Genomic DNA, 25972 nt, shown 5'->3' with positions numbered 1-25972 from the left:
GTTCCTCTCTAACAGGGATGGCAGCAACAGTGTTGCAGGTTTGGGGCCCTCCCATGTCACAGGCAAAGCTGCTACCAGAGAGTGCAATGAGGGCCCTGCTCCTGGAAAATACACTGAAGAACTCCAGCTCCTTTGGCAGCTGCTGCTGCTTTCCTAGCCCCATCCTGACTATGCAATGAATTTAGCAGAAGTGGTTTTTCAAGACCATCTAACACTTGTCACATTACAGACTTCACTTAGCAGGCAAAACTTGTACAAGTAAGTAGAATTTGCTGAAAGACACCTAGAAAAATCAAGAAAGATTCTTTATTTGGTGCTACATACAAGCATTAAATGGAACAGTGTAGGCCAACAGACTGATTAAAAGGCAAGACATAGACTTTAATAAGACATTTAAATCTTTTAAAGATCTGAACAGCTAAAGCTCCACATCCAATAAATTCTAGGATATAGGTACCTGGTATTATTTCATGTAAAACTCCAAGCAATCTTGCTTTGGTAAAGTAAGAATTTTACACTAAAAACATACATAATTTAACCTATTTATCACTTACTGTTTAGGTGAGCTAGGTTTGGTTTACTGTGTGAACTATAATGCTAAATCTTAAAATCTACTCTAGGGCTGTTACTGGCATAATGTTTACTTTTAGAAATAAAAAACCCTCAGAGGAGAAATGGTAAGCAATAGAGCTTGCACTGGTGAGAGCTATTGCTTCCAACAGTATTTTCCTCAGGAGTTGCCATTTTAGAAAGTTTCTTTTTAAAATATCAGTGAGATATGCAGCATAAGAAGTTGCGATACTACAAAACATGCACATTAACCTGGTTAATGTGTTTACAGTAAGAGTATACATTTAAAAAAAATGGTAAAAACATGTCAAAGCTCATTATACTGACACTATTCTTTCCTTCCAGGTAGGAAGGGGACAGCTTAAGACAGTTGGTTACAGAAAGAATAGAACTGTGCTTACTGCTTCTTTTAACCACAGGTGCTTGACCAAAATGATCATAAGAACCAAGTATACTAGAGGCCAGTCTTGTATGTAAAGTGAAAAGGACAGGAAGAAGTATAAGACAAACCCTGCCAACCCCCTAAAATTTCTGTTTAAAAGCAAGAGAATTAAATAACAGTCTATGTTCCTTTCAACTGGTACTGTAATAATGGAAAGAAGTTTTGATCAACAGCAAGCACTTCAACCATTGCAACTGTGACAGGAGAGAGACCTTTAGCTGTACTTGTGCTATGTCCCAGCTGATTAAGTGCTCAGCTTTCACTTTTGTCAGTGCACCAAGAAACTGGATTAGATTGTTGTAAAGGGGAAACAGACTCCCCACTGTCTGATCTTTTTCCCAGCACTCCAAAACTGGTTTGGGGTTTTGGAACCAACACGCTCCCCTCCCCAACTCTGCCAGAAACACAACACATCTCAAGTTAATAATATACCCTTTGGACTGGTGGAGGACATCATAACTACATCCAACATCTGCTCACCAAGACTTGCTTTTGGTAGCTACTTCCAGTTCTGAGTAGTGGAAGCCAAAATCAATTGAGTGAGGATTAAGACAAGTAAGTTTCTTTGGAGTTCTTTCAGTGATGTTCTGGTAAATGCACAGTTAAGCTGCTTCAAAAATACTTTACACTCTTAACCAGGAAGAAAATAACTGATAATTATTCCCAAGGATTATGTTGCAAATCCAATCCTAAATATAACAAGATACATATGAGAGAGACCTAACATAAAATTCTTTGGACCCAACAGCCTTTTTAAAACTAAACCTAGGCTTTTCAAGTACAAAGCAAACTTAAGTCCTGTTAATTCAGGGATGACCTAAGGTGTATAATTTTCAGCTAAGCATCCATTTGAACCAAAGTGTCAGAATGAAGGAAATAATAGTTTTAAACACAATTCTAATTCCATGAAAGATGGTACACCTCTGTGTAGCATTCTTGCTTTGCTCTTGTGCTTTAACTGCCTTCTAAATTGCAGCATCAGTTCAGTTTTCTGGTTTAGTTTTTAAACATGCATTTGACAAGTGACCCTTAAATAGAAAAGGTTCATATATAGAAAATAATAAAGCATGTTTGACCTTGGAATTTCAATACTGAGTTCTGATAAAATTAATTATTTTGTTTTAATTTGCAGTTCCAAGGAGTCATCCCATTTCTACTTACAAAAATAACTAAGTAAAAATGTCCCTAGTGATTTCCATCAGCGCAAGTGAAATTGCCCCCCCTGAACTGGTTGAATTAAGCTACGTCCAGAAACACTAGCTTAGTTCTGCAGCTTCTTATCTGGCAAAACAAAAACTACAGGTCTCTTACCTGATCAGTTGTCATGGCACTGTAAAAATGATATGCAATACTTGGGGTTTGGTCCTCCCTCTTGGACCCTCTGCAAGTCTCTTCCAGCTGAGGAATGAGGCCAGGATTCCTAATCTCTTGCCCCATGCCTCTTCCCCACAATAAAAAGAGGGCAGGAAAGAAAGTCTGAATTGTGTGTTTTAACATAGAAAAAAAAAAAAAAAAAAACCAGTACCAAGGCTGAAATCCCCGTTGATGAGTTTCACAGAAGAACAAACTACATAGGTAGTACACTTGCTTTTTTCCTTCCATCACCCGAGTCTCCTGGGGACAATGTGGACAGCATTACATACAGTGCACTCACATGAAGTTCAAAGGTGGAGCTCCAGCAAGACAGATTGTAAGTTCCTAATTTTAAAGTCTGATTTTAAAATTCAAGTTCTTAATTGTATTTTATGAAAGTTTAAGACAAAGAAATTAGTATTTTAAACTTCATACATTCAGGATACTTTAGAAGAACCCATTTGGGTTCAGTTTGTACCTCACCAGCTATGCTTCAACAGAGGTCATATTTCTCCAGCTGAGTGCTCTGTTTGTGATAAGAGGTTAGAAGAACTACTACTGCGATAGTTCTCCATAAGCCTCTGCCCCTGCCCTAGAATTACAACACACAGACAGAAGATGCATAGTTCTGTTCACATATACATTCCACTTTCATGATGCCAATGCTATACAAAACATCAAGACCAAGTAAAAAATCCAAGTCAGTCAACAGCCATTTGAGAGACTTAAAAGTATTTTTTCTCAACTTTCAAAGTTCGATAAAAGAACTTCAGAAGTTATTTAAGAACTGTGATAAAACAGGATATGTGAACATCAATAAAAAATACTTTTCCAACTTGACATATTAGTAAACATAAGTACGGGTCCTAACCATATGTTGAGAATCAATCATGTCAACAGCTTGTTAGAATGTGGCAAACTAAGTAGGAAAAAATAAAACAACAACCCCTCACTGACAGTGTCAGTGGTTTTATCATTCAAGTCATAAATACAAACTACTGTGCAACAAACAAACATGACAAAGCCTACCTCAGTTAAATTTGTTTATATGATTAAAAAAATAAAATATTAAACTGCTTGTAGTGCAACATTCTATCAGCATACATAAGTATACCATGCTTTGTAAATTTACTGTTATATTATTTACAGTATATAGCAATGCTTTGAACTAGAGGTGAAAGAACAAAAACTGGTAATGGAAAATGTTTACATACAGGTATGAGTCTTAATATTGTCCACCGAATTACCAAGTTCACTTTGCAGACTTTTGTGTCACGTGAACATTCCTGCCCCACACCACACAGTACACCTTTCTGTCAGCAGTGGTCTGCTCTGTGTGTAGATAGTTGAAAGATGTTTTTAAAAACTGCATAGCCTTCAAGCTTTGTCTGTTTCTTCAAAACCCATCTGCAAGGACAGCTGTAAAACACACAAGAACTCCCATCACTTCTCTACATCTGATCAATCTGAAAACTCAACTCCTGAAATAAGATGAATAACTATTCACTCCTGTAGAGCTGTATCGAAGCTGGACTAAATTAACGCCTGTCCTGGTTTGGCCTAAACCAGGCCAATTTTCCTTTCAGTGATTTTTCCTTTCAGCTAAGTCTCCTCTAAGTAACTGCACTTTCTGAAACTAACTGCATGTTTTTGCAGACAGTGTCTGCTTCCAGGACTGATAACACTCGAAGTTTATAGTTATCACTGAGGCACCGGTAGGGATGTTGTGCAGAAAGGCTCTTGCTGTACTTATTCCTAGAGAAACCAAGGTCAATGCTAAATTCCTCACTAATTACAAGTGAAGAGCCGCAGAGGGGTCGCACCTCCAGGGAGGAGCCGAAAGGACAGGTGACCCAAAATTGACCAACGAGGTATTCCATCCCATGCACGTCATTCTCAGTATAAAGCGGGGGGATCACGAGGGTCTCGCTCTTTTTCTGCTATGGCCGGTGTCCAAGGAAGACTCCGTCTGTTTTCCTGCTGCCCCCGATCCGTGCATCCCTGAATCCAGCTCTCGACCGTCGCTAGGCCCTGCCTGGGCCTTCCCGGAGCCTGCCCTGCAGTGCCGGTGGTGACGTGGCTGACTTCAGGGGAGCTCAATCTTGGTTTTGTATATATATTTGTATATATTTGATTATTTCTATTATTATTGTTATTATACTCTTTTTCATTATTATAGTTTATTAAAACTGTTTTAACTTTCCAACCCAGAAGTCTCTCTCCCTTTTCCCTTTCCCTTTCCCTCTGGGGGGAGGGGGGGGGATAACAGAGAGCATCTGCCGCAGGTTTAATAGCCGGCCCAGCTTTAAACCGTGACAATGCCCTTTCCAGCAGTCTCTTAGTTGAAGGATGATATTTTATAGGAGGAAAATAAGGGAGAAAAGCACTTCAAGGATTCCTATCCATTATTTAAAACGCTGAGCTCTAATCGGGACCTAAGCTCCAGAAGACAGAACAAAATATGAGAATGTAGAATTATATGCTGCCTTATTTAATGTTCTGTAAAGCTTTGCTGGCATGCATTGCTCAAACTGATGAAAAATGAATATAGTAAAAATAAATGATGCAGTAACTATGCCTGCAGTACTTGTTTAATTTGCTATTGCTGTCCTTGTATTAGAGAAATAAGGATTAATGATATCAGAATAATTAACTACACAGCAATTCCTTAATTACCCTCACTGAGTGAAGGAGCAAGGACTGTTCGCTTACATACTGCAAGAAGTTAAGTAAAATCCATGAATATTGAGAGATGTCTTAAGGACAACTGTTTATAAGAAAGACTAACCACCAAGCTGTTCTTGGGAGTAGGTTGTGTGACTTTTTGTCTCTTCTCCTACCACTGCTATAAGGGAAAAATCTGTTTCTCCCTTCTGAAGAATGTCTTTGAAAGACTTTTAGAAGACTGCACACGCACTCCATAGGCTGCAACAGCCCTAGAAGAGCTACTTCAGATGATAACACTGCTTAAGCAGCAAATACCACTCTTATCTTGTTGATATTTCTGCTCATAGCAGACAGGAATCACAACCACTTTCGGCTGATTTTAGGTGGGGGAAAAAAAAGGTGGAAGTTTGAAATCCAGTATTATCTTTAATTTTCAAGTTTCAGTCTTTAAATTTCTTATTTTCAGAAAAGACTATATAATCGCTTTGGACAAGACAATGCACCATACGTTTTGTGAATTCTCATTTCTAGTAGTATTTGTCCACAATACAAGAGAAATGATTCATCTTCTCTACAGTGCATTAGGTAACTATTAGGGCAATAATTCACTTCAGGAATACAGAATTTTTCAATGTTTTCCACAGCATTACTCAGAGTAAGCAAAGATCTATAAATACTTCAGTAAGCCTTGCTTTAGCAGGCAGATGGTAGAAGAAAAATCAAAGTACATAAAAAATCCATTCAACTGTGCACTATTTCACTATATTCTATGCTACTTTACAGGCTAACTGTGAAAAAGCCAAGCACTCGATACAGCACATTTATGAAATATGGTAATTTACCCAACATCCTGAGATTTCTGTAACCTTACCTTCTGTATCTAAAGTGAGTATTTGGGAATTTGTGTTTTGTTTCTTTAACACCCACATTCTTGAGCACTTTGTGCTTGTGCTCTACGTGGTGATCTCAGCTGTCTCAAGGCAGCATCTCCATACTGAATACCTGAGCCCATTCTTTCTGGATCCAGTTCTCCTGATGAGAAACAAAATGGTCACAAGAAGATGGATCACTTGCAAATAATACATTCCAACATAACTGACAACATTAGATAAAAAAGGCATAATGATGTTCTGCTCTAGTTATGGAGAGATCTATTGCAATTCTGTTTACTTTTAGGCAATTCCAAACCTGCATCATGTTCTCTTGTAATTTCAATCACAATGACAAAGCAGCATGTCTCCAAGTTAGGTTGCAACAAGAAATGTGTTTGCACTAACTACTTCTAACAAAGGAAACATCCAAAATGTTTTCTGTGAACACTGTTAAAAACCCCCTGCTTTTAGAGACTAATATGCAAACAAAGTAGTACTGTAGATGCCAAGCCAAACAAAAATGGATCAATCTGACAGTAGGATTCCATAAAGCACTGCCCCCAGAGGAAATGATCTCAGCCTTCCCTACTTCAGGTATCTGTTTCTGCCTACTCCATACCCTGTGCCTTCAGAAATGTTCTTATGGCTATATGGTGGACTGGACAAGATTAGAAACATTTAGTCTAAAAAAAAACCCACAAAACCAAAGAATCCCTCTGAATAATTCAGATCACTTATTCAGGTTCATTGCACACACGTGAGCCGTAAGTCAGCAGATGACAGCATGTTGAGGGGACCAGATGATAACTCGAGGGTAGGGCTGCCATTCAGAAAAGACCTTGGCTGAAGTAGAGGAACAGGCCAGCAGGAACCTCATGAAATTCAGCAACTACACATGCAGAGCTCTGCACCTGTGATGGAGCAACCCCAAGCACTGGTACAGGCTGGGGCCCAACTAGGTAGATAGCAGCAATTGCTTAGCACTGGGGGACACTGCCCAGAGGGGCTGTTGTGGAATCTCTGTTCCTGAAGCTTCTCAAAATGTGCCTCAACAAGCCCCAGGCAACTCACTCTCACTTTGACCCTGAATGTGCTTTAAACGGGAAGCTGGCCTAGAGACTGCCATAGGTTCTTTCCAGTTTCAGTTTTTCCCTGATTCAATGCATGTGTGCTGGCACAAAGGAAATGGAAGCAGCTCACAGAAAACAGGACTTACTTCTGTTGTGGTAATGCCTCTCTAAATCAGTCATGAAACTACAGTATCATGAGAAACTAGCTATACTTGGCCCTTTGGGTTTTTTGTTTCCTTTTAAACAAAGGAAGGCTGCTGTTTGGCATTGATTTGATGCAGTAATCAGGAAATTCCTATGAAAATACCATATTCTTTTAATCTAAAATGTGTTTGGCATTCAAAATATGTAATTAGCATCTGAGACAGACTTTTCAATATGGCCAATACTTAAAACTTTGAAGATATAAAACAACTAGAAGATCAGAGAGGAAAACTGGAATGCAAATTAGCTGTAATGACACCTAACACTTAGGAGCCTGCCTCCAATAGAAACCTGCCCACTTGCACGGAGAAGCTTCTGGTGTATTTCTAGATCTGCAAAAGCAAAAATTGTTTCAACCAAGAGGCAGGAAGGTCACTTCAGAGAACACAGTTGCTAGGAAACATCCCTGAAATTTTCAGTATTACTGTTCAAATTCTCTTGACTTTATTTCCTGCTACATATGAGAAGCAGAACTAAAAGTTACGTCTGCCACGATATGAGGTTTTTATTCTGCATTGCTAAAACTGTCTAATGTCAGGCTCGATCTTTGTAGGGACATAGCAACCCACAGAATGTGCAGCCTTCACTCAGAGCTGACTGTTAAGCTAAACACTGTGTAAAAACATCCATAATTCACACTCCCCTTCCTTTTAGATGTACTTGGACGTCCATTCCTATTAAAAAATGTGGGAAGCAGCTATAAACCAAATGGGTTATTTTACCACAATGAAATTTGGGTTCTTGGGTTAATTCTATTAAAGAACTTTGAAAGGTGGTATTTCCATGTGTACTTCTATTTTTCAGGAAAAAAAAAACCACATTAAAAGAATATAAATCTCCATTTACCTGATTCAATTTTATTGAGTATTTTTCTTGCACACTGTACAAAAGCCTCTTCAACATTTTCCCCCGTTAGTGCACTTGTTTCCAAGAACATCAGCTCTGCATTTGACACCAGAAAAACAATCTCAAAACAAGTCTGGAATATCTGATATAGTAATCCAAAGCATGAAAGCTAGGAACAATAAAAATTTTCTTAAGGAGAATTATTGTTAAATTGTATGGTCTGGAAATATTAGCCTTTGACAGCAAAACCACAAAATACTTCCTCTGAAATTTACACATTAACCCTAGAAAGTTGGAATCCAAAGATAGTAATGTGGGCTGTGCATTAAAAATAGCGCATGAAACCAAAGAACTTCATATAGTTTCCCATTAACAGAAAGTTATATGCAAAAGGACAGCCAGCAGCCACAGTTAGTAGAAAAGACTACTATCAATTATAAATAAATTGATTTATAAAAGCAAAACCAGATTTTACTGATGGCAGGACTGCAGCACAGAAGCTCAAAGTGAGACTGGCTTTAGCTGCTACAGAAATGTGTCCTCAGACTGGAAATTCTGACTACTACAGACCAGGTAATAGTCCTCTGGATCCCTGCCATGTACTGAACTCAGTTTCCCATGAGTAAAACTCATTGCTTCCAAGTGTACCCTGCCCATCCAACCTTGTCTATAATCTATAGAATCTATAAGATGCTGAAAACTAGGAAACTGTGCTCTTCATTTTCTGCTCAGCCCTTTCAAGGCAAGGTAATATCTGAAGTTGTATTACATTTGCTAAGGAATATATCTCCACTCAGAAGGTATTTTTTAAGTAGCAGCTGTGACTGGAAGAATCACTGGCAATGAGACTTAAATAGTACATGTAGTTCTCACTGCAGGCACTGTTCTCTCTCTATGCCTCATGTACTGACAGAACTCTCTTTTCTGTAGATAATGTGACAAGGTACAGTGGGCAATGTACTCCCTAACTGCACAAAAAATAAATTATTTTAAGTATTAAGCATCTTTGAATGCTACATGAAGATTTTGTACTACGTACCATTTTCTTGTGCAAACCGAGATGCTTCTAAAAAAGTAACTTCACGATCTACATCAAGATCCTTTTTGTTTCCACAGAGTATTATCACAATATTTTGACTTGCTAACATTCTTGCATCCGTCAGCCAATTAGTAAGTGCATTGTAGGTTTCCCGGCTATGTAGAAAATGACATCCTTTATTAGAACACACTCATTTCTAGTGAACAGATCACTGCATTAAAACTCAGAAGGCAAATATATATATATTTGTGACAAACAACGATTTGCTGCTAGCCAGTCAAGTCACCTACACATCTCAATACACCAGCTATGAACTGGGAAGAGTATTAAGTTCCTTCACGAAACTATTTAAAAGCTTGAAGTTTTTAAAAAGCAAGACTAAATCAACCACAATATATAAATAAATATATACAATAATAAAATCCCCTATTAATGAGAAAAGCTAAAATTTTAAGCACTAATCTAGTTTCAGCCTTTTGTGCATGAAATTTTGGGGTAACACAATGAGTTACTGTTTAACATGGAATTCATCTGATACTTAAGCTTCAGGTGGGATTGTAAGAATTTACCACACTTGTGGAGAATTGCGTGCCTGAAGCTGCACATTTGTCAAGACCAATAATATCGCAGGCAATTACCCTGCACACCCCATTAGTCATTGTAGTGGCGGTCAGAGATAAAACCTTCAAGCAGCAAGACTGACGGATGAGTCCAACTGACCTTAAGCACAAAACACTGATTTAAATACTGCTCAGAGAACAGTCCACTCACAGGACAAAAAGCAACAGATCTAGTTAATCATCACTAACCAACATGAAACTTATCTGACAAGTATCAGTCAATGGGGGCCAGGAAAAAACGTGGAAATGTGTAATGGTAAGGTATTCTATTGGCTGCCTATAATATTAATAAAAAGATGGAGAAATGAACAGAATTTTGGGCTATAGTTAAGGAATAGGAATAATATAGTTAAGGTAGAGCTAGCTTCTCCAGAGGATGACCTGTTATACCAGCACACTAACAAGCAGTTTCCACAAAGAGGGGTGTACTACCATGGTTAAAAGTGGCTAAAGTCTGCTCTTAGTTTCTGTTGCAAGGCTTCCTGAGTCAGTGGTTGCACTTAGTCCACTGTGATTAGAACAGCTCCTGGTGGGCCAGTTCCCATGTATTTTTCTAACCTTTTGAGACTGTTTACATTTATGACATTCATAATATCTCATGTAAGCAAGTTCTAAAACTTAAATACGCACTAAAACAGAAATAGTTTTTACTTCTTTTCTTCCTGTCCATTCTCAGTTAGAGGATTAGGTACTTGGGCAGATCATGAGGCATTAATTGTATCTGGTAGGCTATAAGTTGCTAGCTTTCTTACCTGGTTATATCATAGACAAGCAAAGCACCTGCAGCACCTCTATAGTAACTCCTTGTTACAGACCTGAAATAGAATTACAGGTACATTTCTGTAGTAGCTTCATTGTTTCAAATCTGGGTTACCAAAATGCAATCTATATTACGAAACAGAATTCTCATTTACATATTTTAATAAAATGTGTTTTTTTTAGACAACATTATCAGCTGTGCAAGTATGGACTATTGACAACTGGATTTTTGACAGTGTTTTCGCTAAATATAGCTTTGAGGGATTCTCAAAGTCCATTATGATCTGTGTGCTGCTGAAGCTACACATATCATCATACTATATGGCCCGATACAGAACTGGAAGCTGCTGGTGGTATCTGTGGCATGAAAATAGCATAAGTAACTTATGTTTGAACTCTCAGCAGTGAGGAGAGAACGAGCAAAGTAGGTGCCATTGAACAATTTAAGACTCCGTAAGTTGAAGAGGCAGCAAGGAAGAAGAAAAAAGACTAAGTACACAGAGGTGCGATCAGCCTTAAAAAGCAAAGAATTAGATGGATTATAAAAAGCAACAGGAAAAAAAGGACTTGCAAGTCTGTGAACACTTTGAACTTGAAAGAGCAGAATTTGCATGAGCATCTGAAAGTACAGAGCCTCCAAGCTCCTCAGAATCCCAGGATATCTGGCCAACACACTGGAGAGACCTCATTAATAGACTACATAGCACTGCCTAGCTTTGCCTAGTCACGGATGTATCCAAAGAACTTGTCTAATACAGGACATTTATCTGGATTCCTGCCCATGACTCAGACTTCTACCACCATATTCACCTTTATTAACCACTGCCCCCCACAATAAAACCAAAGAATATCCCCCCCAATATGAAAAAAACTGTGATGTCCTTTTGATGGTGAATGTACTCAGGAATACATACGATTTTTATCGAGTTTGATCTACGCCTCAGATGTATGACAGTTAAAATACAGCATTAAAAGCATATTGGTGGTTCTAAGCTGACAAATACACTGCTTTTTCTTTAAGAAACTTAGAGACCTCAGCTTTTCTATTAGTGTATTTAGGCAAATGAACTTGACAACTGACATTTTTCCCCTCTAATAAAATAATATTATACTATGAAATTGTTCTCATGCAGATTTTGAACAGCTTACAACTTCCTGGCATTTACTTATTCCAAGCAATAGAAGGTCTTCTAAACATGGAGTTAAGCACACACAGTTAGTTAAAAAAGCATTCTGAGTTTGGCTGGTGAACAAACTTTTAGCCACATATTCTGCTCATACACCTTAACTACCACAGAAAATACCCAATGAAAGAAAGGGCAGAACCTCAGGTCCTGCAAGTCATCATTGCTTTACTCAAATCAATGGATCTATGTCATTATGTCCAAGTTGAAAGATCTGGCCCAACTAATAATATGAAAGTACACAAACAATTTAACTGACCAAGAAACTATGCCTAATTATAAGCAGGGAGAAAATACCCAACACCAACAGCAACAATTTATTAACAAACATTTAATAAAACAATTGAAAAGGGTACCTGAATCTCTCTTGTCCTGCTGTATCCCATATCTGCAATTTTACATATTTACCACCGACATTTATGATCTTTGAACCAAATTCCACTCCTATAGTGTGATTTGAGTCATCTTTGACTAAAAAAAAAAACAAAAACAAAAACAAAACAACAGACTATTTGGAGAATATTTAGAGTGAATAGTGTTTACATAATCCAATTTAGGCATAATCAAAACTCTCCAGTGTTCAAATTACAAACTCATTCCTGAACCATCAAATTCAGTGCCACTCATAAGTCTACCACTACCATGAAGAAATAAACATTCTTACAATTTTTGAACATCCTATTCAATTCAGAATTACTACTAGAAAGGCCTGCCTTAATCAAATCTTTCCCAGTTCCCATTAAGAAACTGCAAGACAACTTTTGGTTCTCAGCTGTCTTCTAATGCTTTGATGCAATTTAAAGTTAAAATTCATGGGAAAGTAGAACACAAAAAGACACAGTCTTGCCCATGAATAAGCAAGAACTACTTCTCCGTTAAAGCATGAAGTTAAGGTACTTGCTTTATGTACACTGTTGGTATCACAGAGTCTCAGCAATATATAACTGCCCATACTAGAAGCAAGGTCACAGTTCAAGCTCAATCACAGAATCAGGTAGTGTTCCCTGGTGATTACAGTCACCTTGGATTTACAAAGGTTTCCAAATGCATACTATTTTTGTTTAATCGTGATGCTAAATGCACTACCCAACAGGAAATTTTCTTTTATATCATCTATTCATCCCTACATAACATTTACAATGGAGTCTCTACCAGTACTTATCATAGAACACAGTCCTTAAGAAAGAACACAGGGTGTCTATTTATTTAGAGTCTAGATGTTGGGAGATTTGAGTTCTGTCCAACAGGCTTTCTAAATCTACTCAAGCACCTCAACTTTTCTTTCATCTGCTCAGTACTTTTTCTAAAAGATTCAAGTCTCTGCTACATATCTAGGGAAGCTCATACCCGCAAGAATAATTCTCACGAAAAGTAAGTCTGTATTTTCATCAACATCCTGTTATATTTATTTGAGAGTAATGGAGAATACTGCTCAATACCAGGCTTTCAATTAGAGGGAAACAGCGTGCAATAAAGATTTACAGCACGGTTCTGAACATAATTCTCAGTCAAAATCCTCATCTATACAAATAAGAGAACTACAGGAACTTCCATACAAATAATAGATACTCATGTAGGCAGAGCCTTCATCTGTGGTACAAAGCAATGGAGAACTCTTACTGTGCTCACATATACTCACATTTCTTTTCAATAAATTGGTGTAGTAAACAGGATTTTCCAGTTCCAGCATTTCCTATGACCAAGAACTTAAACAGGAAATCTGAAGATTAAAAGACACACACAAAAAAATTTGCTAAATTTTAGTACGCACTCCCATTTTTGTTACAACACCAAGTACACAAGCCATTTATTGTCTAGCAGCTGTTATTTCAGAGAAATGAACAGATGAAAAAATTAGCAAAATAATAATAAATCTGAAGAATAACCCAGGGCATTCAATAGCGATGTTACAAAGTAAGAGCTAAGAATAGTATTTGTTTATGGAGATAGAAGAATGACAAGAAAAGATGGAAATGGCTGAATTTTAAGTTAGTTAGAATAGGCTGAATTACGGTTGGCTTGTATTCCAGCAACCTGTTTTAACGGTTATGTAAGCTAATAGCTATAGTCAGTACAAATGCCCTATATAATGATGTTGTTTCTTAAAATTTATGGTTTTGTACTTTAAAAATTTTTGTATTTTTTTGTTTTATTCACATTAATTTGAACTTCTCTATATTAACTGCTTAATACTAATACTTTGTTTTAATACTGGTAAATCTGGAAAAACTAACAATATTTACAGGCCAGAAGTAGTTTTTATGCTGGGATGCCTGCTTTCACATTTCCTCCACGTGGTAAATTAAGATACAGGTACCTATTTATGAGCCATTTACATCACTGTTCATTAGTATCACCTGTATTCAAGATTTATGGTCCATTTGTACTGTTTTAACAGGTACGTATAATGCTTTAATACCACCTCCTCAGATCTGCTTTCAGTTTGGCTAAAGACTGAAAAAAGCTTCCTTGTCTTACCACTCTCAAACAAATACACTGACACACTGCGATTAGAGAGTTTACAATCGCTTCCCCTAGCATATAGTCATCAAGGCAACCTTTACAGTTCGTGCAAGATTCACTATTTGTTTTTCTATCAGCAGCAGCTTTTTTTACAGTCATCTTTACAACTTTATTGCATAGTTTCTCTCATAAACATAGCAGGTCTCCAGAAGACATCAGGTAAACATGCAATGAAAATGATTAAGTTTACAAAAATCAATAAAAACAGTTCAGAGCTGTCAAATGGGTTACACAGATACTGGCCCAGGGGATGGCAGAGTAAGAACAAATTACACTATGCTAAGCAAGTCAAAGCACTGGTACATTACTCTAGCAGAACCTCGCTTGAGTCTTTAGTTTTACGAATTGAATTTAACATGCACAAAAATCTATGTGCTCATTCCATTTCACGCAGGAATTGCTAGTTGTTCTAACAAATGTCATAACCTCCTAGCAATGGTAAAAGCAACAAGCAAGTTTCTCATATGGTAAGAAAATTCCCACTGTTGAAAAGTCAATAGCAAAACAGAGGGCTATGAATCCTGGGAATGTCCACCATCCTTTGTCGTCACTTGTCTTCCAAATTTTATTAATATTTAAAATGAGGTAGTGTTTTACCAAGGATTTTTGCTTTTTTACATTTTACTTTTGCATGATTTTTCTTGTTTCAAATGTTGTAACAGGCTCGGTATAGATTCTGTATTCTACCCTTCTCAGAAAGAGACTGCTGTTTCTTGCTCACGAATATGACCATTTATACGCTCAAGACATTCTGTTCCAAACTCCTCTCATTCTTCACGCCCCCACCCAGCTGCTCATGCTTTCTGGATGAAAAAAATAGTTACAAAAAGGATTTTGCTTCAGGTTGTGAAAATTTTGTGTGTTACCTCCTGTAAAGAAGGGCCCTTCATGTCATCTCAACTGTAAAACACGGTGAAGCTGAGAATGCTTCATTCTATTAAATTTCACTGTTAGTATGAAATGTAGATATCATAAATAGCCCCAAAGGGTCAGGTTAAGAAAAAAATAATCTCTAAAAGAAAGCCAAGTTTCTCTTTTTATGGACTAAATATCACTAGTCAGCTGCCTTGTGTACCTTTATGTATATTTAAACTACTGTGGGTGTGTGTAATCTCACTGGTTTTACCACTTTCTGAGTTCCTCAAAATGTGAGATGTTCTGAGACATAGTCACAATCAAAATAATCTGTTTCTGGTCTCTGCAGTTTTTCCAAAAATAAATCTGAAATCCAGTTGAAACTGGTTCTCCTATGTATTTGGTAAATGCTGTTTGTCAGATTTTCTTGTTAAAAACAACTACAAAATTCAAGTCTGCATTCCTTTTTTCCATGGAAGATTCATATTATTGACAGTAGTATAATAGCTACCGTCAAACTGAACCAGGAAAAGAATAAAACCAAAACTCTTTTCCTACACTAACTTTCTCTGTGATCGTAGGCACTGTTTTTTAAGTGTGGTTCACGGAGCCATACTTGTGCAACCCACCAAACCATGCCAAACAGCAAATTTAACACGCTGCTCTGTTCTGCGCAGACAGGCTGTAGGCCAGTGAGAAACTGAGACAACGGCGTTGCTGTCAGGGACTGACTGACTGGAATAGCTTCAGGACAGCAGTGATTTTTTCCTGAAGTGTTTTAAGTTGAGGTGCCTTATATTTTGCTCTGGAAGCAAGAGTAATATTTGAGGATTTTATATTCATGGCTTTAAATAGAATCATAGAATCATTTCGGTTGGCAAAGACCTTTAAGATCATCAAGTCGAGCCATTAACCTCACACTGCCAAGTCCACCACTAAACCATGTCCCTAAGCACCACAGCTACACGGCTTTTAAATACCTCCAGGGATGGTGACTCCACCACTTCCCTGGGCAGCCTGTTCCAGTGCACGTAATCAACTGCAAGGAAGGACAAGAAAAGGGATTTGCCAACATCAAAAGTCACAAATATCCATATTTAATGAGTTTTTAAGTTCAGAGCCTAGCATATTAACAAGTATGGTAACACCAGGTTAAGAACAGGGAGGACATTTTTCATTTTGTTATTCTGGAACTTCTTTCTTATAATGTCATTCTGTATGATAATGGGAACCACATCAATTACATTATTATAACTTTTTAATTGTTTGATCTAGGACATGAAAACCCTTCTCTTTGAACTGTACAGATGTATCTGAAAATTTAGCACAGTTCAACAACACAGAAACTGAATGAGATTGGACAGATAGCTTCTTTTAGCCCAACTGTAACATAACTGTGTATTCACACTCGGGAAAAACTTGTATGTATTCATTCTTTGCAATTTTACCAAATGCAACTCATATTCTAGTGTTTACACTACTGCTTAATTGCTCTTCCTCTTGGTCTCCTCTTTCCATTCTTCCTAGAAGAGTTAAGTCATGTCATTCCAGTTAGCTGCCAAGGCTGCCACCCTAGAGAAGTTCTTCTTTTGAATTCTGTTGTTCCTCCTTCATGGAAAAGCTGAAAAGCAACATCATTCGGATGTTACAAAAGCTTGCTACCACTCTAGCTACTGAAAAGGTCTCGAAAAGTTCAAGTACTTTGCCTGTAAATAAGATCATCATTATACAGAAAGGATTTAGAACAAAAACCGAACTCTGTGCCAAAAGGAAAAAGAATTACAAGACGTGCACTAGAGAAAGCATAAAGAGATGAAAGATAGCACAGCACAGTTGTTTAAGGAAATAAGGCAATATAAAGAAACAAGTTATTCCTCTCTGTGAGCTACATGCATCACCTGATCCCAAACTAAGGGGTACAGGGAACAAAACTTATTTTCTAGCATAGGTGAAAAGGAGTAAAACTGTGGCTGCACCCCAAAGATGCACCAGCAGCTGAACTACATGTTTGGGAGGAGGAGCTGAGGGGAAAGGAGAAGGGAGGCAATTGTGGGCTTTGACTCAAGTATTAGCAAAAACAGATGGCTGATGTGGAAACCACCCCCAGACATCCAACCTCCTCCTTTGACTGAAGTTTACTCCATCTGAAGGAATAATTGAACAGCTTCTGAGCTACTGCAGCTTAGTCTCTAAAATGTAATGAGAATTAAATTGTTTCTTATATGCTTGCTAATACAGAACGGGAAAGAAAAGACCAGATTATATCCTCAATCTCAGTTCGGTCTTCTTCCAACTCCTGGATAAAGAGTAGAAACTTATATTCACCCATGCTGACCCTTTGGAAACTCTCATTCACACCATGGAAAAAAAATCTTCTCGTAGTTAGACATCTTCTATTTTGCAGCAGTCTGCATAAGGAAAGAGTGCTCTGAAGCATTCCTGCCAGCATACGCTGCCTCTAAATGAGAGAAGAGAGGAGCTATTCTCCCTGCCTACTCCTTTCTCTAGCAATAAGAGTTAACAAGGTAAACAAGTAGAACAGATAAACTTGGCTCTATTCCAACCTGCATAATGAATGCTTGAAAGAGGGAAGATCTGCTTCCTTACAAGCAAAAGAGCCATGCCCTCTAAGCAATAAAATCAGATTTAAAATAAACTGAAGGCCAGGGTGATAAACGCAGAGACTGTCAGATAAGTGTGGGGGGGTGGGGAGAAGAGGATGAATCAAATTGTCCAGAACAAAAAGGAATATTTTTAAATGGACAGAAAGACTATACATTCTCTGACAATGACAGAGATTGATAAACTCATGTGACCAGACTGGGAGTAGTAGATACTGGTGGAGAAAACACAAGGAAGTAGGGAGTGAAGAGATTGGACTGGAATCTTACATATCACATTTACTCAAAGGTAGTACCACCTTTCTTCTATCCTTCTACCATTTAAAATCCAAAGGTTGCTTTGCATTTACCTATTAAGGGTAAGCTACTTTTACGTCACTCTATATTTACCATAACACAGAACCGCACACATTTTGCACTGGGAAGCAGGAGAATGCATGCACGTATTGTTACATGATAGCAGAGAGGCCTTGGCATCTCAGAAAACTCAAGTTAAAAGAATTTTCCTATGAATAAGAGATTTGTTGCCAACATTACAAGTTAAACTTTTTAAAGAATGACCCTCCTCTCCCATAAGCAGCAGTAAAATGTTCTTTTTAAACTTAGTCTCAAAATTTGCAGTTTTCTTCTATTCATGATTGTTTTGGTTTTGGCACTTCATAAGGGAAATAAATTGATCACATAGGAAAGGGATAAACAGATTAGAAAGCTAAGAACAGAAGATACATAACTGATGAAACAGATCTACAGGAGAGAAAATACGGATTGCAACAAAGAATTTAGTGCCAAGACTGTGAGAGGCTACAGATCTTGGTTTGAAGAGAGGGAAGAGACAAGAGTAACAGTAAGTGACAGAAATAGTTGGGAAGACTGGGTGAATAGAAAAGGTTCAAAGCAGACAGAATTTGACAGAGAAAAGAACTCAGGGAAGAAAAGAAACAGGAAGAGACATGTAAATTAACTGAGGTGGATAATGAGGTATGGTAGGCAGAAAGGATAGACCTAAGGAAGGCTCTTTATTTCTCATGAATTGAGAAAAACATTGACAAAAATACCCCCCTTTCAAAGGGAAGAGAAGTTGAAACCTCACAGCAAAATTAAAGTCATATAAAAGTCAGACAGCAAAATGACATTAAAACAAAACCCCAAACCTCCAACCACTTTCCTGAGCCTATCTGTATGGGATGAAAAGCTTAAGGTTACATAATTAGAATGGGTCATAACCCAGGTGAGAAGAAGAAAAATCCAATTCATGAATAAGCATCTATAAGGGCAGTAGCTACAGGGATTCCAGCACTGAGGTGACACAGTGACCACCGATGTCAGTCACCAGGGAGAACCTGCCCTAATACTTCTATCATCCTTGATGATCACTGTAACAGCTGGTCAGAAACAAACCACCCTTTGTTACAACAGTGAGCACACTAAACCCCAGAGAGTTCATCAAGCACAGAAGATCCACGATTTTATCACATCATACTGTTTACTTTGAACTGTCAGTTGGGCTACTACATACATGGACAGGACACTGCAAAATCAAATATTGGTTACTGTTATGGTGTCACGGTTTAAAGCTGGGCTGGCTATTAAACCGGTGTCTCCCCCCCTCCCCTGAAGGGGAAGGGAAAGAGAAAAGGGAGACCTATGAATTGGAAAGTTAAAACAGTTTTAATGAACTATAATAATGAAAAAGAGTATAACAATAATAATAGTGGAAATAATTAAATATATAAAAATATATACAAAACCAAGATCAAGCTGCCCCAATGTCGGTCATGTCCCCACCGGCACTGCAGGGCAGGCTCTGGGAAGGCCCAGACTGAGCTCAGTGATGGACGGGAACTGGATTCAGGGATGCACGGATCAGGGACAGCAGGAAAACGGACAGAGTCCTCCTTGGACTCCGGCCATAGCAAAGGGGACGAGACCCTCGTGATCCCCCCACTTTATACTGAGAATGACGTGCATGGGATGGAATACCTCGTTGGTCAGTTTTGGGTCACCTGTCCTGTCCGCTCCTCCCTGCAGGTGTGACCCCCCTTCTACGGCTCTTCACTCGTAAGCAGTGAGGAATTTAGCAGTGACCTTGGTTTCTCTAAGAAGTACAGCAAGAGCTTTTCTGCATAACATCCCTGCCGGTGCCTCAGTGATAACTACAAACTTCGAGCGTTATCAGTCCTAGAAGCAGACGCTGTCTGCAAAACATGCAGTTACTTTCAGAAAGTGCAGTTACTTAGAAGAGGCTTAGCTGAAAGTAAAAATCACTGAAAAGAAAATTGGCCTGGTTTAGGCCAAACCAGGACATATGGTCAGAGATGGTACAGCCATTGTTACATTTTATATTACAACTCAGTTTTTATACTTCTGTCAACTCTAAACCTTGACACTCTCAAGTATTCTAGCTCAGAATTTTTGTAGCTTGTGTATGAATAGAACAAACATTGACACTATAAGAGATATATACCAAACAAAAATTAAACAAATAAAAGGAACAGACCACAACAACCGTGAACTTTCAATTTTAAGGGCTTGTCTTCTAGGACGTCAAAACAATCAGAAAGTATCAACAGCTACAGTGGGCTTACAATTGCTATTTTGCACCAGTGGAACGATGCGAAAAACATTGAAAGGTACTTGTTTCAGATACAATCATCTATTTAGCTTGCTTACTATTACAGCATCAGAAGAGGAGCACTGCTGAAATTCTGTCCATCATCTCTGGTTGTCCACTCATTCATTTGCTTAGAGACCACCAATCCCACTATAATCCCAGTTCTTGATCACAAGAGTTCAGAGCATGAAGAATTAGTTCAAACTCACATCTAAACCAACAGAGCACACCTCTCTGGTTTCTACATGTAAGTTTTATATGTTTCAAGAAAGTATGGGGGAAAAAAAGCAGGGTCTTGATACCCTAACGTTTGCACTTCAAGGGCTGCCCCACACTCTTGCCTCATTTTGCCCCTTAGTTCTGTGAATTTGCTGTACACCAAAGCACTGACCAATGGGACAAAACATCTTTAGCACTGATGACCAGGGTATTGAAAATAAACTGACTTACATAGCAGAAATAATCAGGTCAGTTAGCCTACTAATAAGAACTCCTGACGGCCATGCCAGCCTCCCTCGCAGTTGGCAGTTGTGTCCAATTTTGCTGTAATTATCCGAACTATTCCATATTTCAAGGTTCTGCTCTAAAAGCAAGAGGATGCACATCCAGCTCTGAAGTCTGAAAAGCTAGTGAAGATCAGATGGTGCAACAGACAAAGCTAGAAAATGACAAGTGAAAGGGTTTATCACAGTATTCAGTTCTGATCTTACTTTCCAACGACCTGTCATATGGACTTCGAAAATGTTTACATGTATGACAGCATTTTTATGCTGAAAAATATTACAGAACTATATGTTACGGAAAGGGGAGCACAAGCAAACTGATTCAAGCAAACAGAATTGTTTAAGGTAAAGTTATAAAGAAGAGAAATGAATCCTATTCAGTCACTTCCCATCTCCTCCACCTAGCCAGCAATACTAGCTCTGCTTACCTTTTCCATTCCTCACTTCTCTGATGCTTCCCTGTAAGGCACTGACAGGGTGTGTCTGCACTCCGACTTACTCCTTCACATGTTTTCCTACTAGTGGCAGTCAGCCATCCATGCTAACATAGCGACATATGAACATATTCGCTGATCTTCTTCCCTCGCTCGCTCTCACAGTTCTTTTTGATGCTTGCACACCTAAGACAACAGGACTGCAATCCAAAGCCGACCCTCACAAGAACAGTCTCCAGTGAAAGAAACGTGCAGTTTCTCCCAGAGGACCCGCACTGCAACTTCCCTTCCCAATTCACTTAACCGTGACAAGTGGTGCCTAAGTCCCCTCGCCTACATTTCACTTACACCGCGAGCCAACACCTCCACGCCACGACAGCGGACCGTGAGCGCTCGCCGCCGTGTCAGCCCGGGCGGGGCGGGGCGCTGCAGCGCACCCCGCTCACACCGGCAACGCCAGCCAAGCCCAGCACCCGGGGGGAGAAACCCGCCGGGGCTCGCAGGGCCGCCGCCACCGCCGCCGCAGCTGCACGCCTCACGCCGCACCGGCTCAGCCCCCGCTCCGCCGCCGCCTCCCCGCTCCTCAGGAGGCGACTGCCCGGGCCCGGGCCCGCTCCCCGGGAGGGGAGGAGGAAGAGGAGGGTCCCCCCACGCCGCCCCGCCCCCGGCTCCTACCGTAGGTCTCGGACATGGCAGTCTGCGACATTTCGTGAACGGCGAGCCGCCCCCCTGCCCCGCCTCCTCCCCTACCCGGGGCCGGTGCTAAGCGGCGGGGGGTCGAGGCCCGGCAGCGCCGAACGGGCCGGGAGGGGAGCGGATCGGTCCGGCCACCACCGCCGCGGCCCGGCTCAGCCCCGCCAGCAGCGCCCGCCCCTGCGCACGCGCGCCTAGGCCACCCCGCCCTCCGCCGGCGGCCGTGACGGGCGCGAGCCCCGCCTCCCCGCGCAGGCGCGTCGGGCTCGTGGCCGGCGACCCTACCTCCCCCCCGCCGGCGGCCGTCACCAGAGCGAGGCGCACGTGGCGGGCGGCGGGGTTGCGGAGCCAGCGGGGTGGGGGCGCGCGCGGGCTCGGTGTCACCCCGGTGTCCTCCCCCCGCCCCCGGCCGAGGTGGGGAGGGCTGTGGGGTGGCGGCGGCCGCGCCGGTCGTGTCCCTGCTCACAGAAAGCTGCCTCCTCCCAGCATCCGCCCTGCCGCCCTGGTGCCCGCGTTGGGAGCCCCATGGCGTTGGCGTCGCTTGGAAGTTCCCCCACGAATAGTCCCGCAGTTCTGGCACGGTTTAAGCGTCTCGAATCAGAACCGATTGCGGTTGACTTTCCTGCGAGGGAGCATGCAAACTTCTTTTCCCTGCTGCAGAACCTCCCTGTGACAGTCCCTCCTGAAAACTGTATCCCACTGTCCCAGCTTTTGTCCTGAAACGCCTACCCCAGATTCTGTGCAATGCCATCCATGTGCTTGAAACGGTTGGGGCCCCAAGAACAAGGAGGATGTTGTAAATACCTTAGACACTCGACTAGCCTAGTTATATAAATAAACAAAGAGGAGCTTTTGTAATTTAGGTGGTTGCATCTCACTTCAGACAATTGGGCCTTTAGAAGATAGCTTGTAATTAAGATGTCTGTATTTCACTTCAGACAACTTGGCCTTGGGAAAACAGAGGCACGGAAACCTAAAGATAAGGGAGTTGTAACAGCTGCCTTGAAGGACATGGCCTACGTGATCCCCAGACCGAGTTTGCGCAGAAGCAGGGGTCAGTAAGCAAACACAGTGAGGAAGACTATCAGCCTTCATCTGAAGACTCCTGACAACCAGGGAAAATGACTGTGCATGTGGAATGGACATTCACATGTATTAATGAGTTTCAGGAAATCTCATTATTATGTAAATGAGTTCTTGGGAATTCTGTGACTATGTATAACTTTATGGTATATGGTCTCCAAAAATTTGCAAAATTGTCGGAGCGCTCATGGTGGATAACCCCCAGTGCTGCCCAGCGCTGCAGTAAAGAATGCCTGCTTAATGACACTCCAGTGTTATTGAGTTTTCTCTCGGACTCTTTACCCAGCCGCACCTAGCTTCCCATTTCGGTGAGGAAAGTTAGAAAGCAAGAGGGTTTGGAGATTTCTGATTTTTCTATCAATCACCCTCGCCCTCACAGTTGCCAGCACTTCAGCCAAAGGCTGAGCCTTTTGCGGCAAATCTCTTCGAGGGACATGGTGTATATAAGCTAACAGGGATTTGGAGGTTTTTTTGCAGAGCTCCTGGCTTCAGCATTGCTTTTCTTACCTCCAAGATAAACTCCAAGGAAAGTCAGATTGTTGAATAAACTTGCTGAGTGCAATAGCACTTGATCACTATTCTTTCTTTGATGTCTCATTAATTCCCCTGTGAGCCTGGTTAGTCTGGCAGCAAGGGGCACTAAGACTTCACCACAACAGCCTGTCCATCTGTTCCCTCCCCAGACAATACTTTCTGTGTGTCATCCACCTTCTCCTTTCTGCCAATCCTTTTAAAAATTCCTCTTCTGTTATTTCTGGCTTTTTATTCCTATTGCTCACGACTTCCCATTCTTTCTACTTTTCCATCATCTCCCAAGCTGTAGGAAAAGCTGCCTCTGCCTGTCCCAGCCATTTCCTTACCCAGTCTATTGCTGGTCAAAGGTCAACTTTTCAGCTCATATCTCCAATCAGTGAAACAATACACACTGAGCCAGCACCAAGAACCCCTCAGAGAATCTGCTGGTTATTCTTGATGTTGTGGATACACATAGACAAAGAAACTTGCTACAGTTTTCAAAGAACCAACTACTTAACAGTAATTAGAGTTTATATACACAGGTTCCCAAAGTTATCGTAGCCCTGATGCACAGAGGATAGAGGTCTAAAATGTCACATGTGACCGTTTCACTGGGGTGTCTGCTCTCTGTAATGCTGGAGGAAGCTGGGGCATCTTCATGTGAGCTGCATCCCAGTATGTCACAGACCAGAACTTTGTGGCTGAAAGCTGCCCCCAAAATGGTACATTTTGAGGCTGAGGTTGGGCCTTAAAGAAGTTTGGTCTAATGTCACCAAATCCCTGATAAAAGTGGGTTATTTTTGCTCAAAAAAAACCCTCCAAAAATTAACCAAAATTTTTAACAAAAAAAATTTCCAAAGATTGGTTAACACAGAAGTAGACAGATTTTACTAGATTATTAAAAATAAGTCATTATGTCAGTAAGAGAACATGAAGATTTTGCACTGTATAAACAGTACTTTAGGCTAAGAGACAAATCAGTCTTTTCAGATCTTGTTTTTATTATATTCATCTTGCAAGATGAGCTTGCTTATATGGAGGTTATATTTGACAAATACGTCATTGTGCTAATGCCACACTCTGCTGCCTCCAACCACTCTCAATTAGTTTGCTTACATGCCAATAAAATACACTAAAACTGTAAAGCTTTCTATAAAAGCTATTAGTAATACTGAAGAGGAAGATGGAGGTTGGAAGAATGGTAAAGCAAAGACAGGAGAACATGAGAGATAATAGGATTGGGTGTTTCAGTATTTCTGCTGTATAGAGGAAATTAGGACAAAGGGTAAAATTCAGAAATAATGAAGAAAGATTGGACTAGGTTAGAAAGTATATAGCTGATACCTCAGTGATTTGATAATATAGGGTACTATATGTTAATACAATCATTCTTTCTGAGTAGCAAAAAAATAAATAGCTAGAACTGACTTCTTCAGTGTCCATCTTGAGTAGGAGGGTGAATAAAATCAAAAGCCAAATGTTTAATTAATCTTCTGATTTATGATTTCTGTTGTTTACACCTGCTAGAAACTTCTGGGTCATGTAAAAGCAGATCTATTCTGTCAAATTCTATCTGCAGATCAGGCGTTTAAATACTATAATTTGTTCCTCACGTTAGTTTCACTGCAATTATTGTGCTTATTATTGGTTGTGGTTGTGAAATTGCTGCCCAGAAGGTCACGTTGGGGTTTCTCTAAAAATGCTAATCTATTTTTTTACTACTTTTTACTAACCAGTGTACCATAATATTAATGACTGACACCTTAGGAATGGAAGAGGACCCCTAAGATCTCCTCAGAGACAGACTCAGGATGGGATATTCTGTGAAAACTCTTTCTTCCAAAATAAAATACCCTGACTTCTAGGACTTTGCAGATTTGGACATGGCTTTTAATGACCTAACATTGCAAGTGGCCAGATCCTTCTGTTTTCCTTTGCCCTATTGTAGGGAAAGAAAGTTCAGTCTGGATCTGAAGTTGGGCCCTGTTTTGGCCTCACCTTCACTGTGGGCTGAGGGCTTCTGTCTGGGGCTGGAGTGCAGCTAGAGGTGGGATGGGCTCTTACTTGAGACAGTGGTAGGGCATGTCTTGGTTTGGTCTGAAGGTGGCACTACAAGGCCATATGTGAGAGGCACTACAGTAGCCTGACACTATGTGTGTATTTTCTCCGTTAGTTGTATCTGTGTGGCATGCAGTCCCATCTGAGAGTCTGAGGTAAAATGGGGAATAATGTATGCTGCCGCACTGTCCTGTTCCTTGTGTGCTGAGTATGGAAAGCAACCCAGTGTATGTGGAAGCTGCAGGCTTCAGCTGGATTTGAAGCAGCAATGAATTTGGCTCCAACAACCCAACTGAAATACAAAGATAGGTGATTGATGCTTTGAGAAACCTCTGAGATTTCTGTGACCTCCTTGTACTCAGCATCATTGGCCTGCTGACTTTATCTGAAAACAACTGACATCATCTGAACACTGTTACCTTCAGCTTCAACAGAAACTGCCCTCAACC

The 25972-nt window shown here is 40.2% G+C and overlaps 1 protein-coding gene across 1 annotated transcript; it reads right to left on the bottom strand.

Moving 5' to 3' along the window:
* Nucleotides 1-287: 287 nt before the first annotated feature.
* On the bottom strand, nt 288-22036 carry RAB4A (RAB4A, member RAS oncogene family). Its single transcript, XM_068400402.1, has 8 exons — nt 21849-22036; nt 13266-13346; nt 11983-12097; nt 10436-10498; nt 9064-9218; nt 8025-8120; nt 5904-6064; nt 288-3784 (listed from the first exon to the last, which is right to left on the bottom strand). Exons 1-7 carry the CDS (start codon nt 21877-21879, stop codon nt 5949-5951), a joined length of 657 nt encoding a protein of 218 aa, XP_068256503.1. The 5' UTR covers nt 21880-22036; the 3' UTR covers nt 288-3784; nt 5904-5948.
* Nucleotides 22037-25972: the final 3936 nt, after the last annotated feature.

This window comes from Nyctibius grandis, chromosome 1 (assembly GCF_013368605.1).
Source record: "Nyctibius grandis isolate bNycGra1 chromosome 1, bNycGra1.pri, whole genome shotgun sequence".
In the NCBI taxonomy this organism is placed as follows: Eukaryota; Metazoa; Chordata; class Aves; order Nyctibiiformes; family Nyctibiidae; genus Nyctibius; species Nyctibius grandis.
This window is presented reverse-complemented; position numbering and strand designations above follow the sequence as displayed.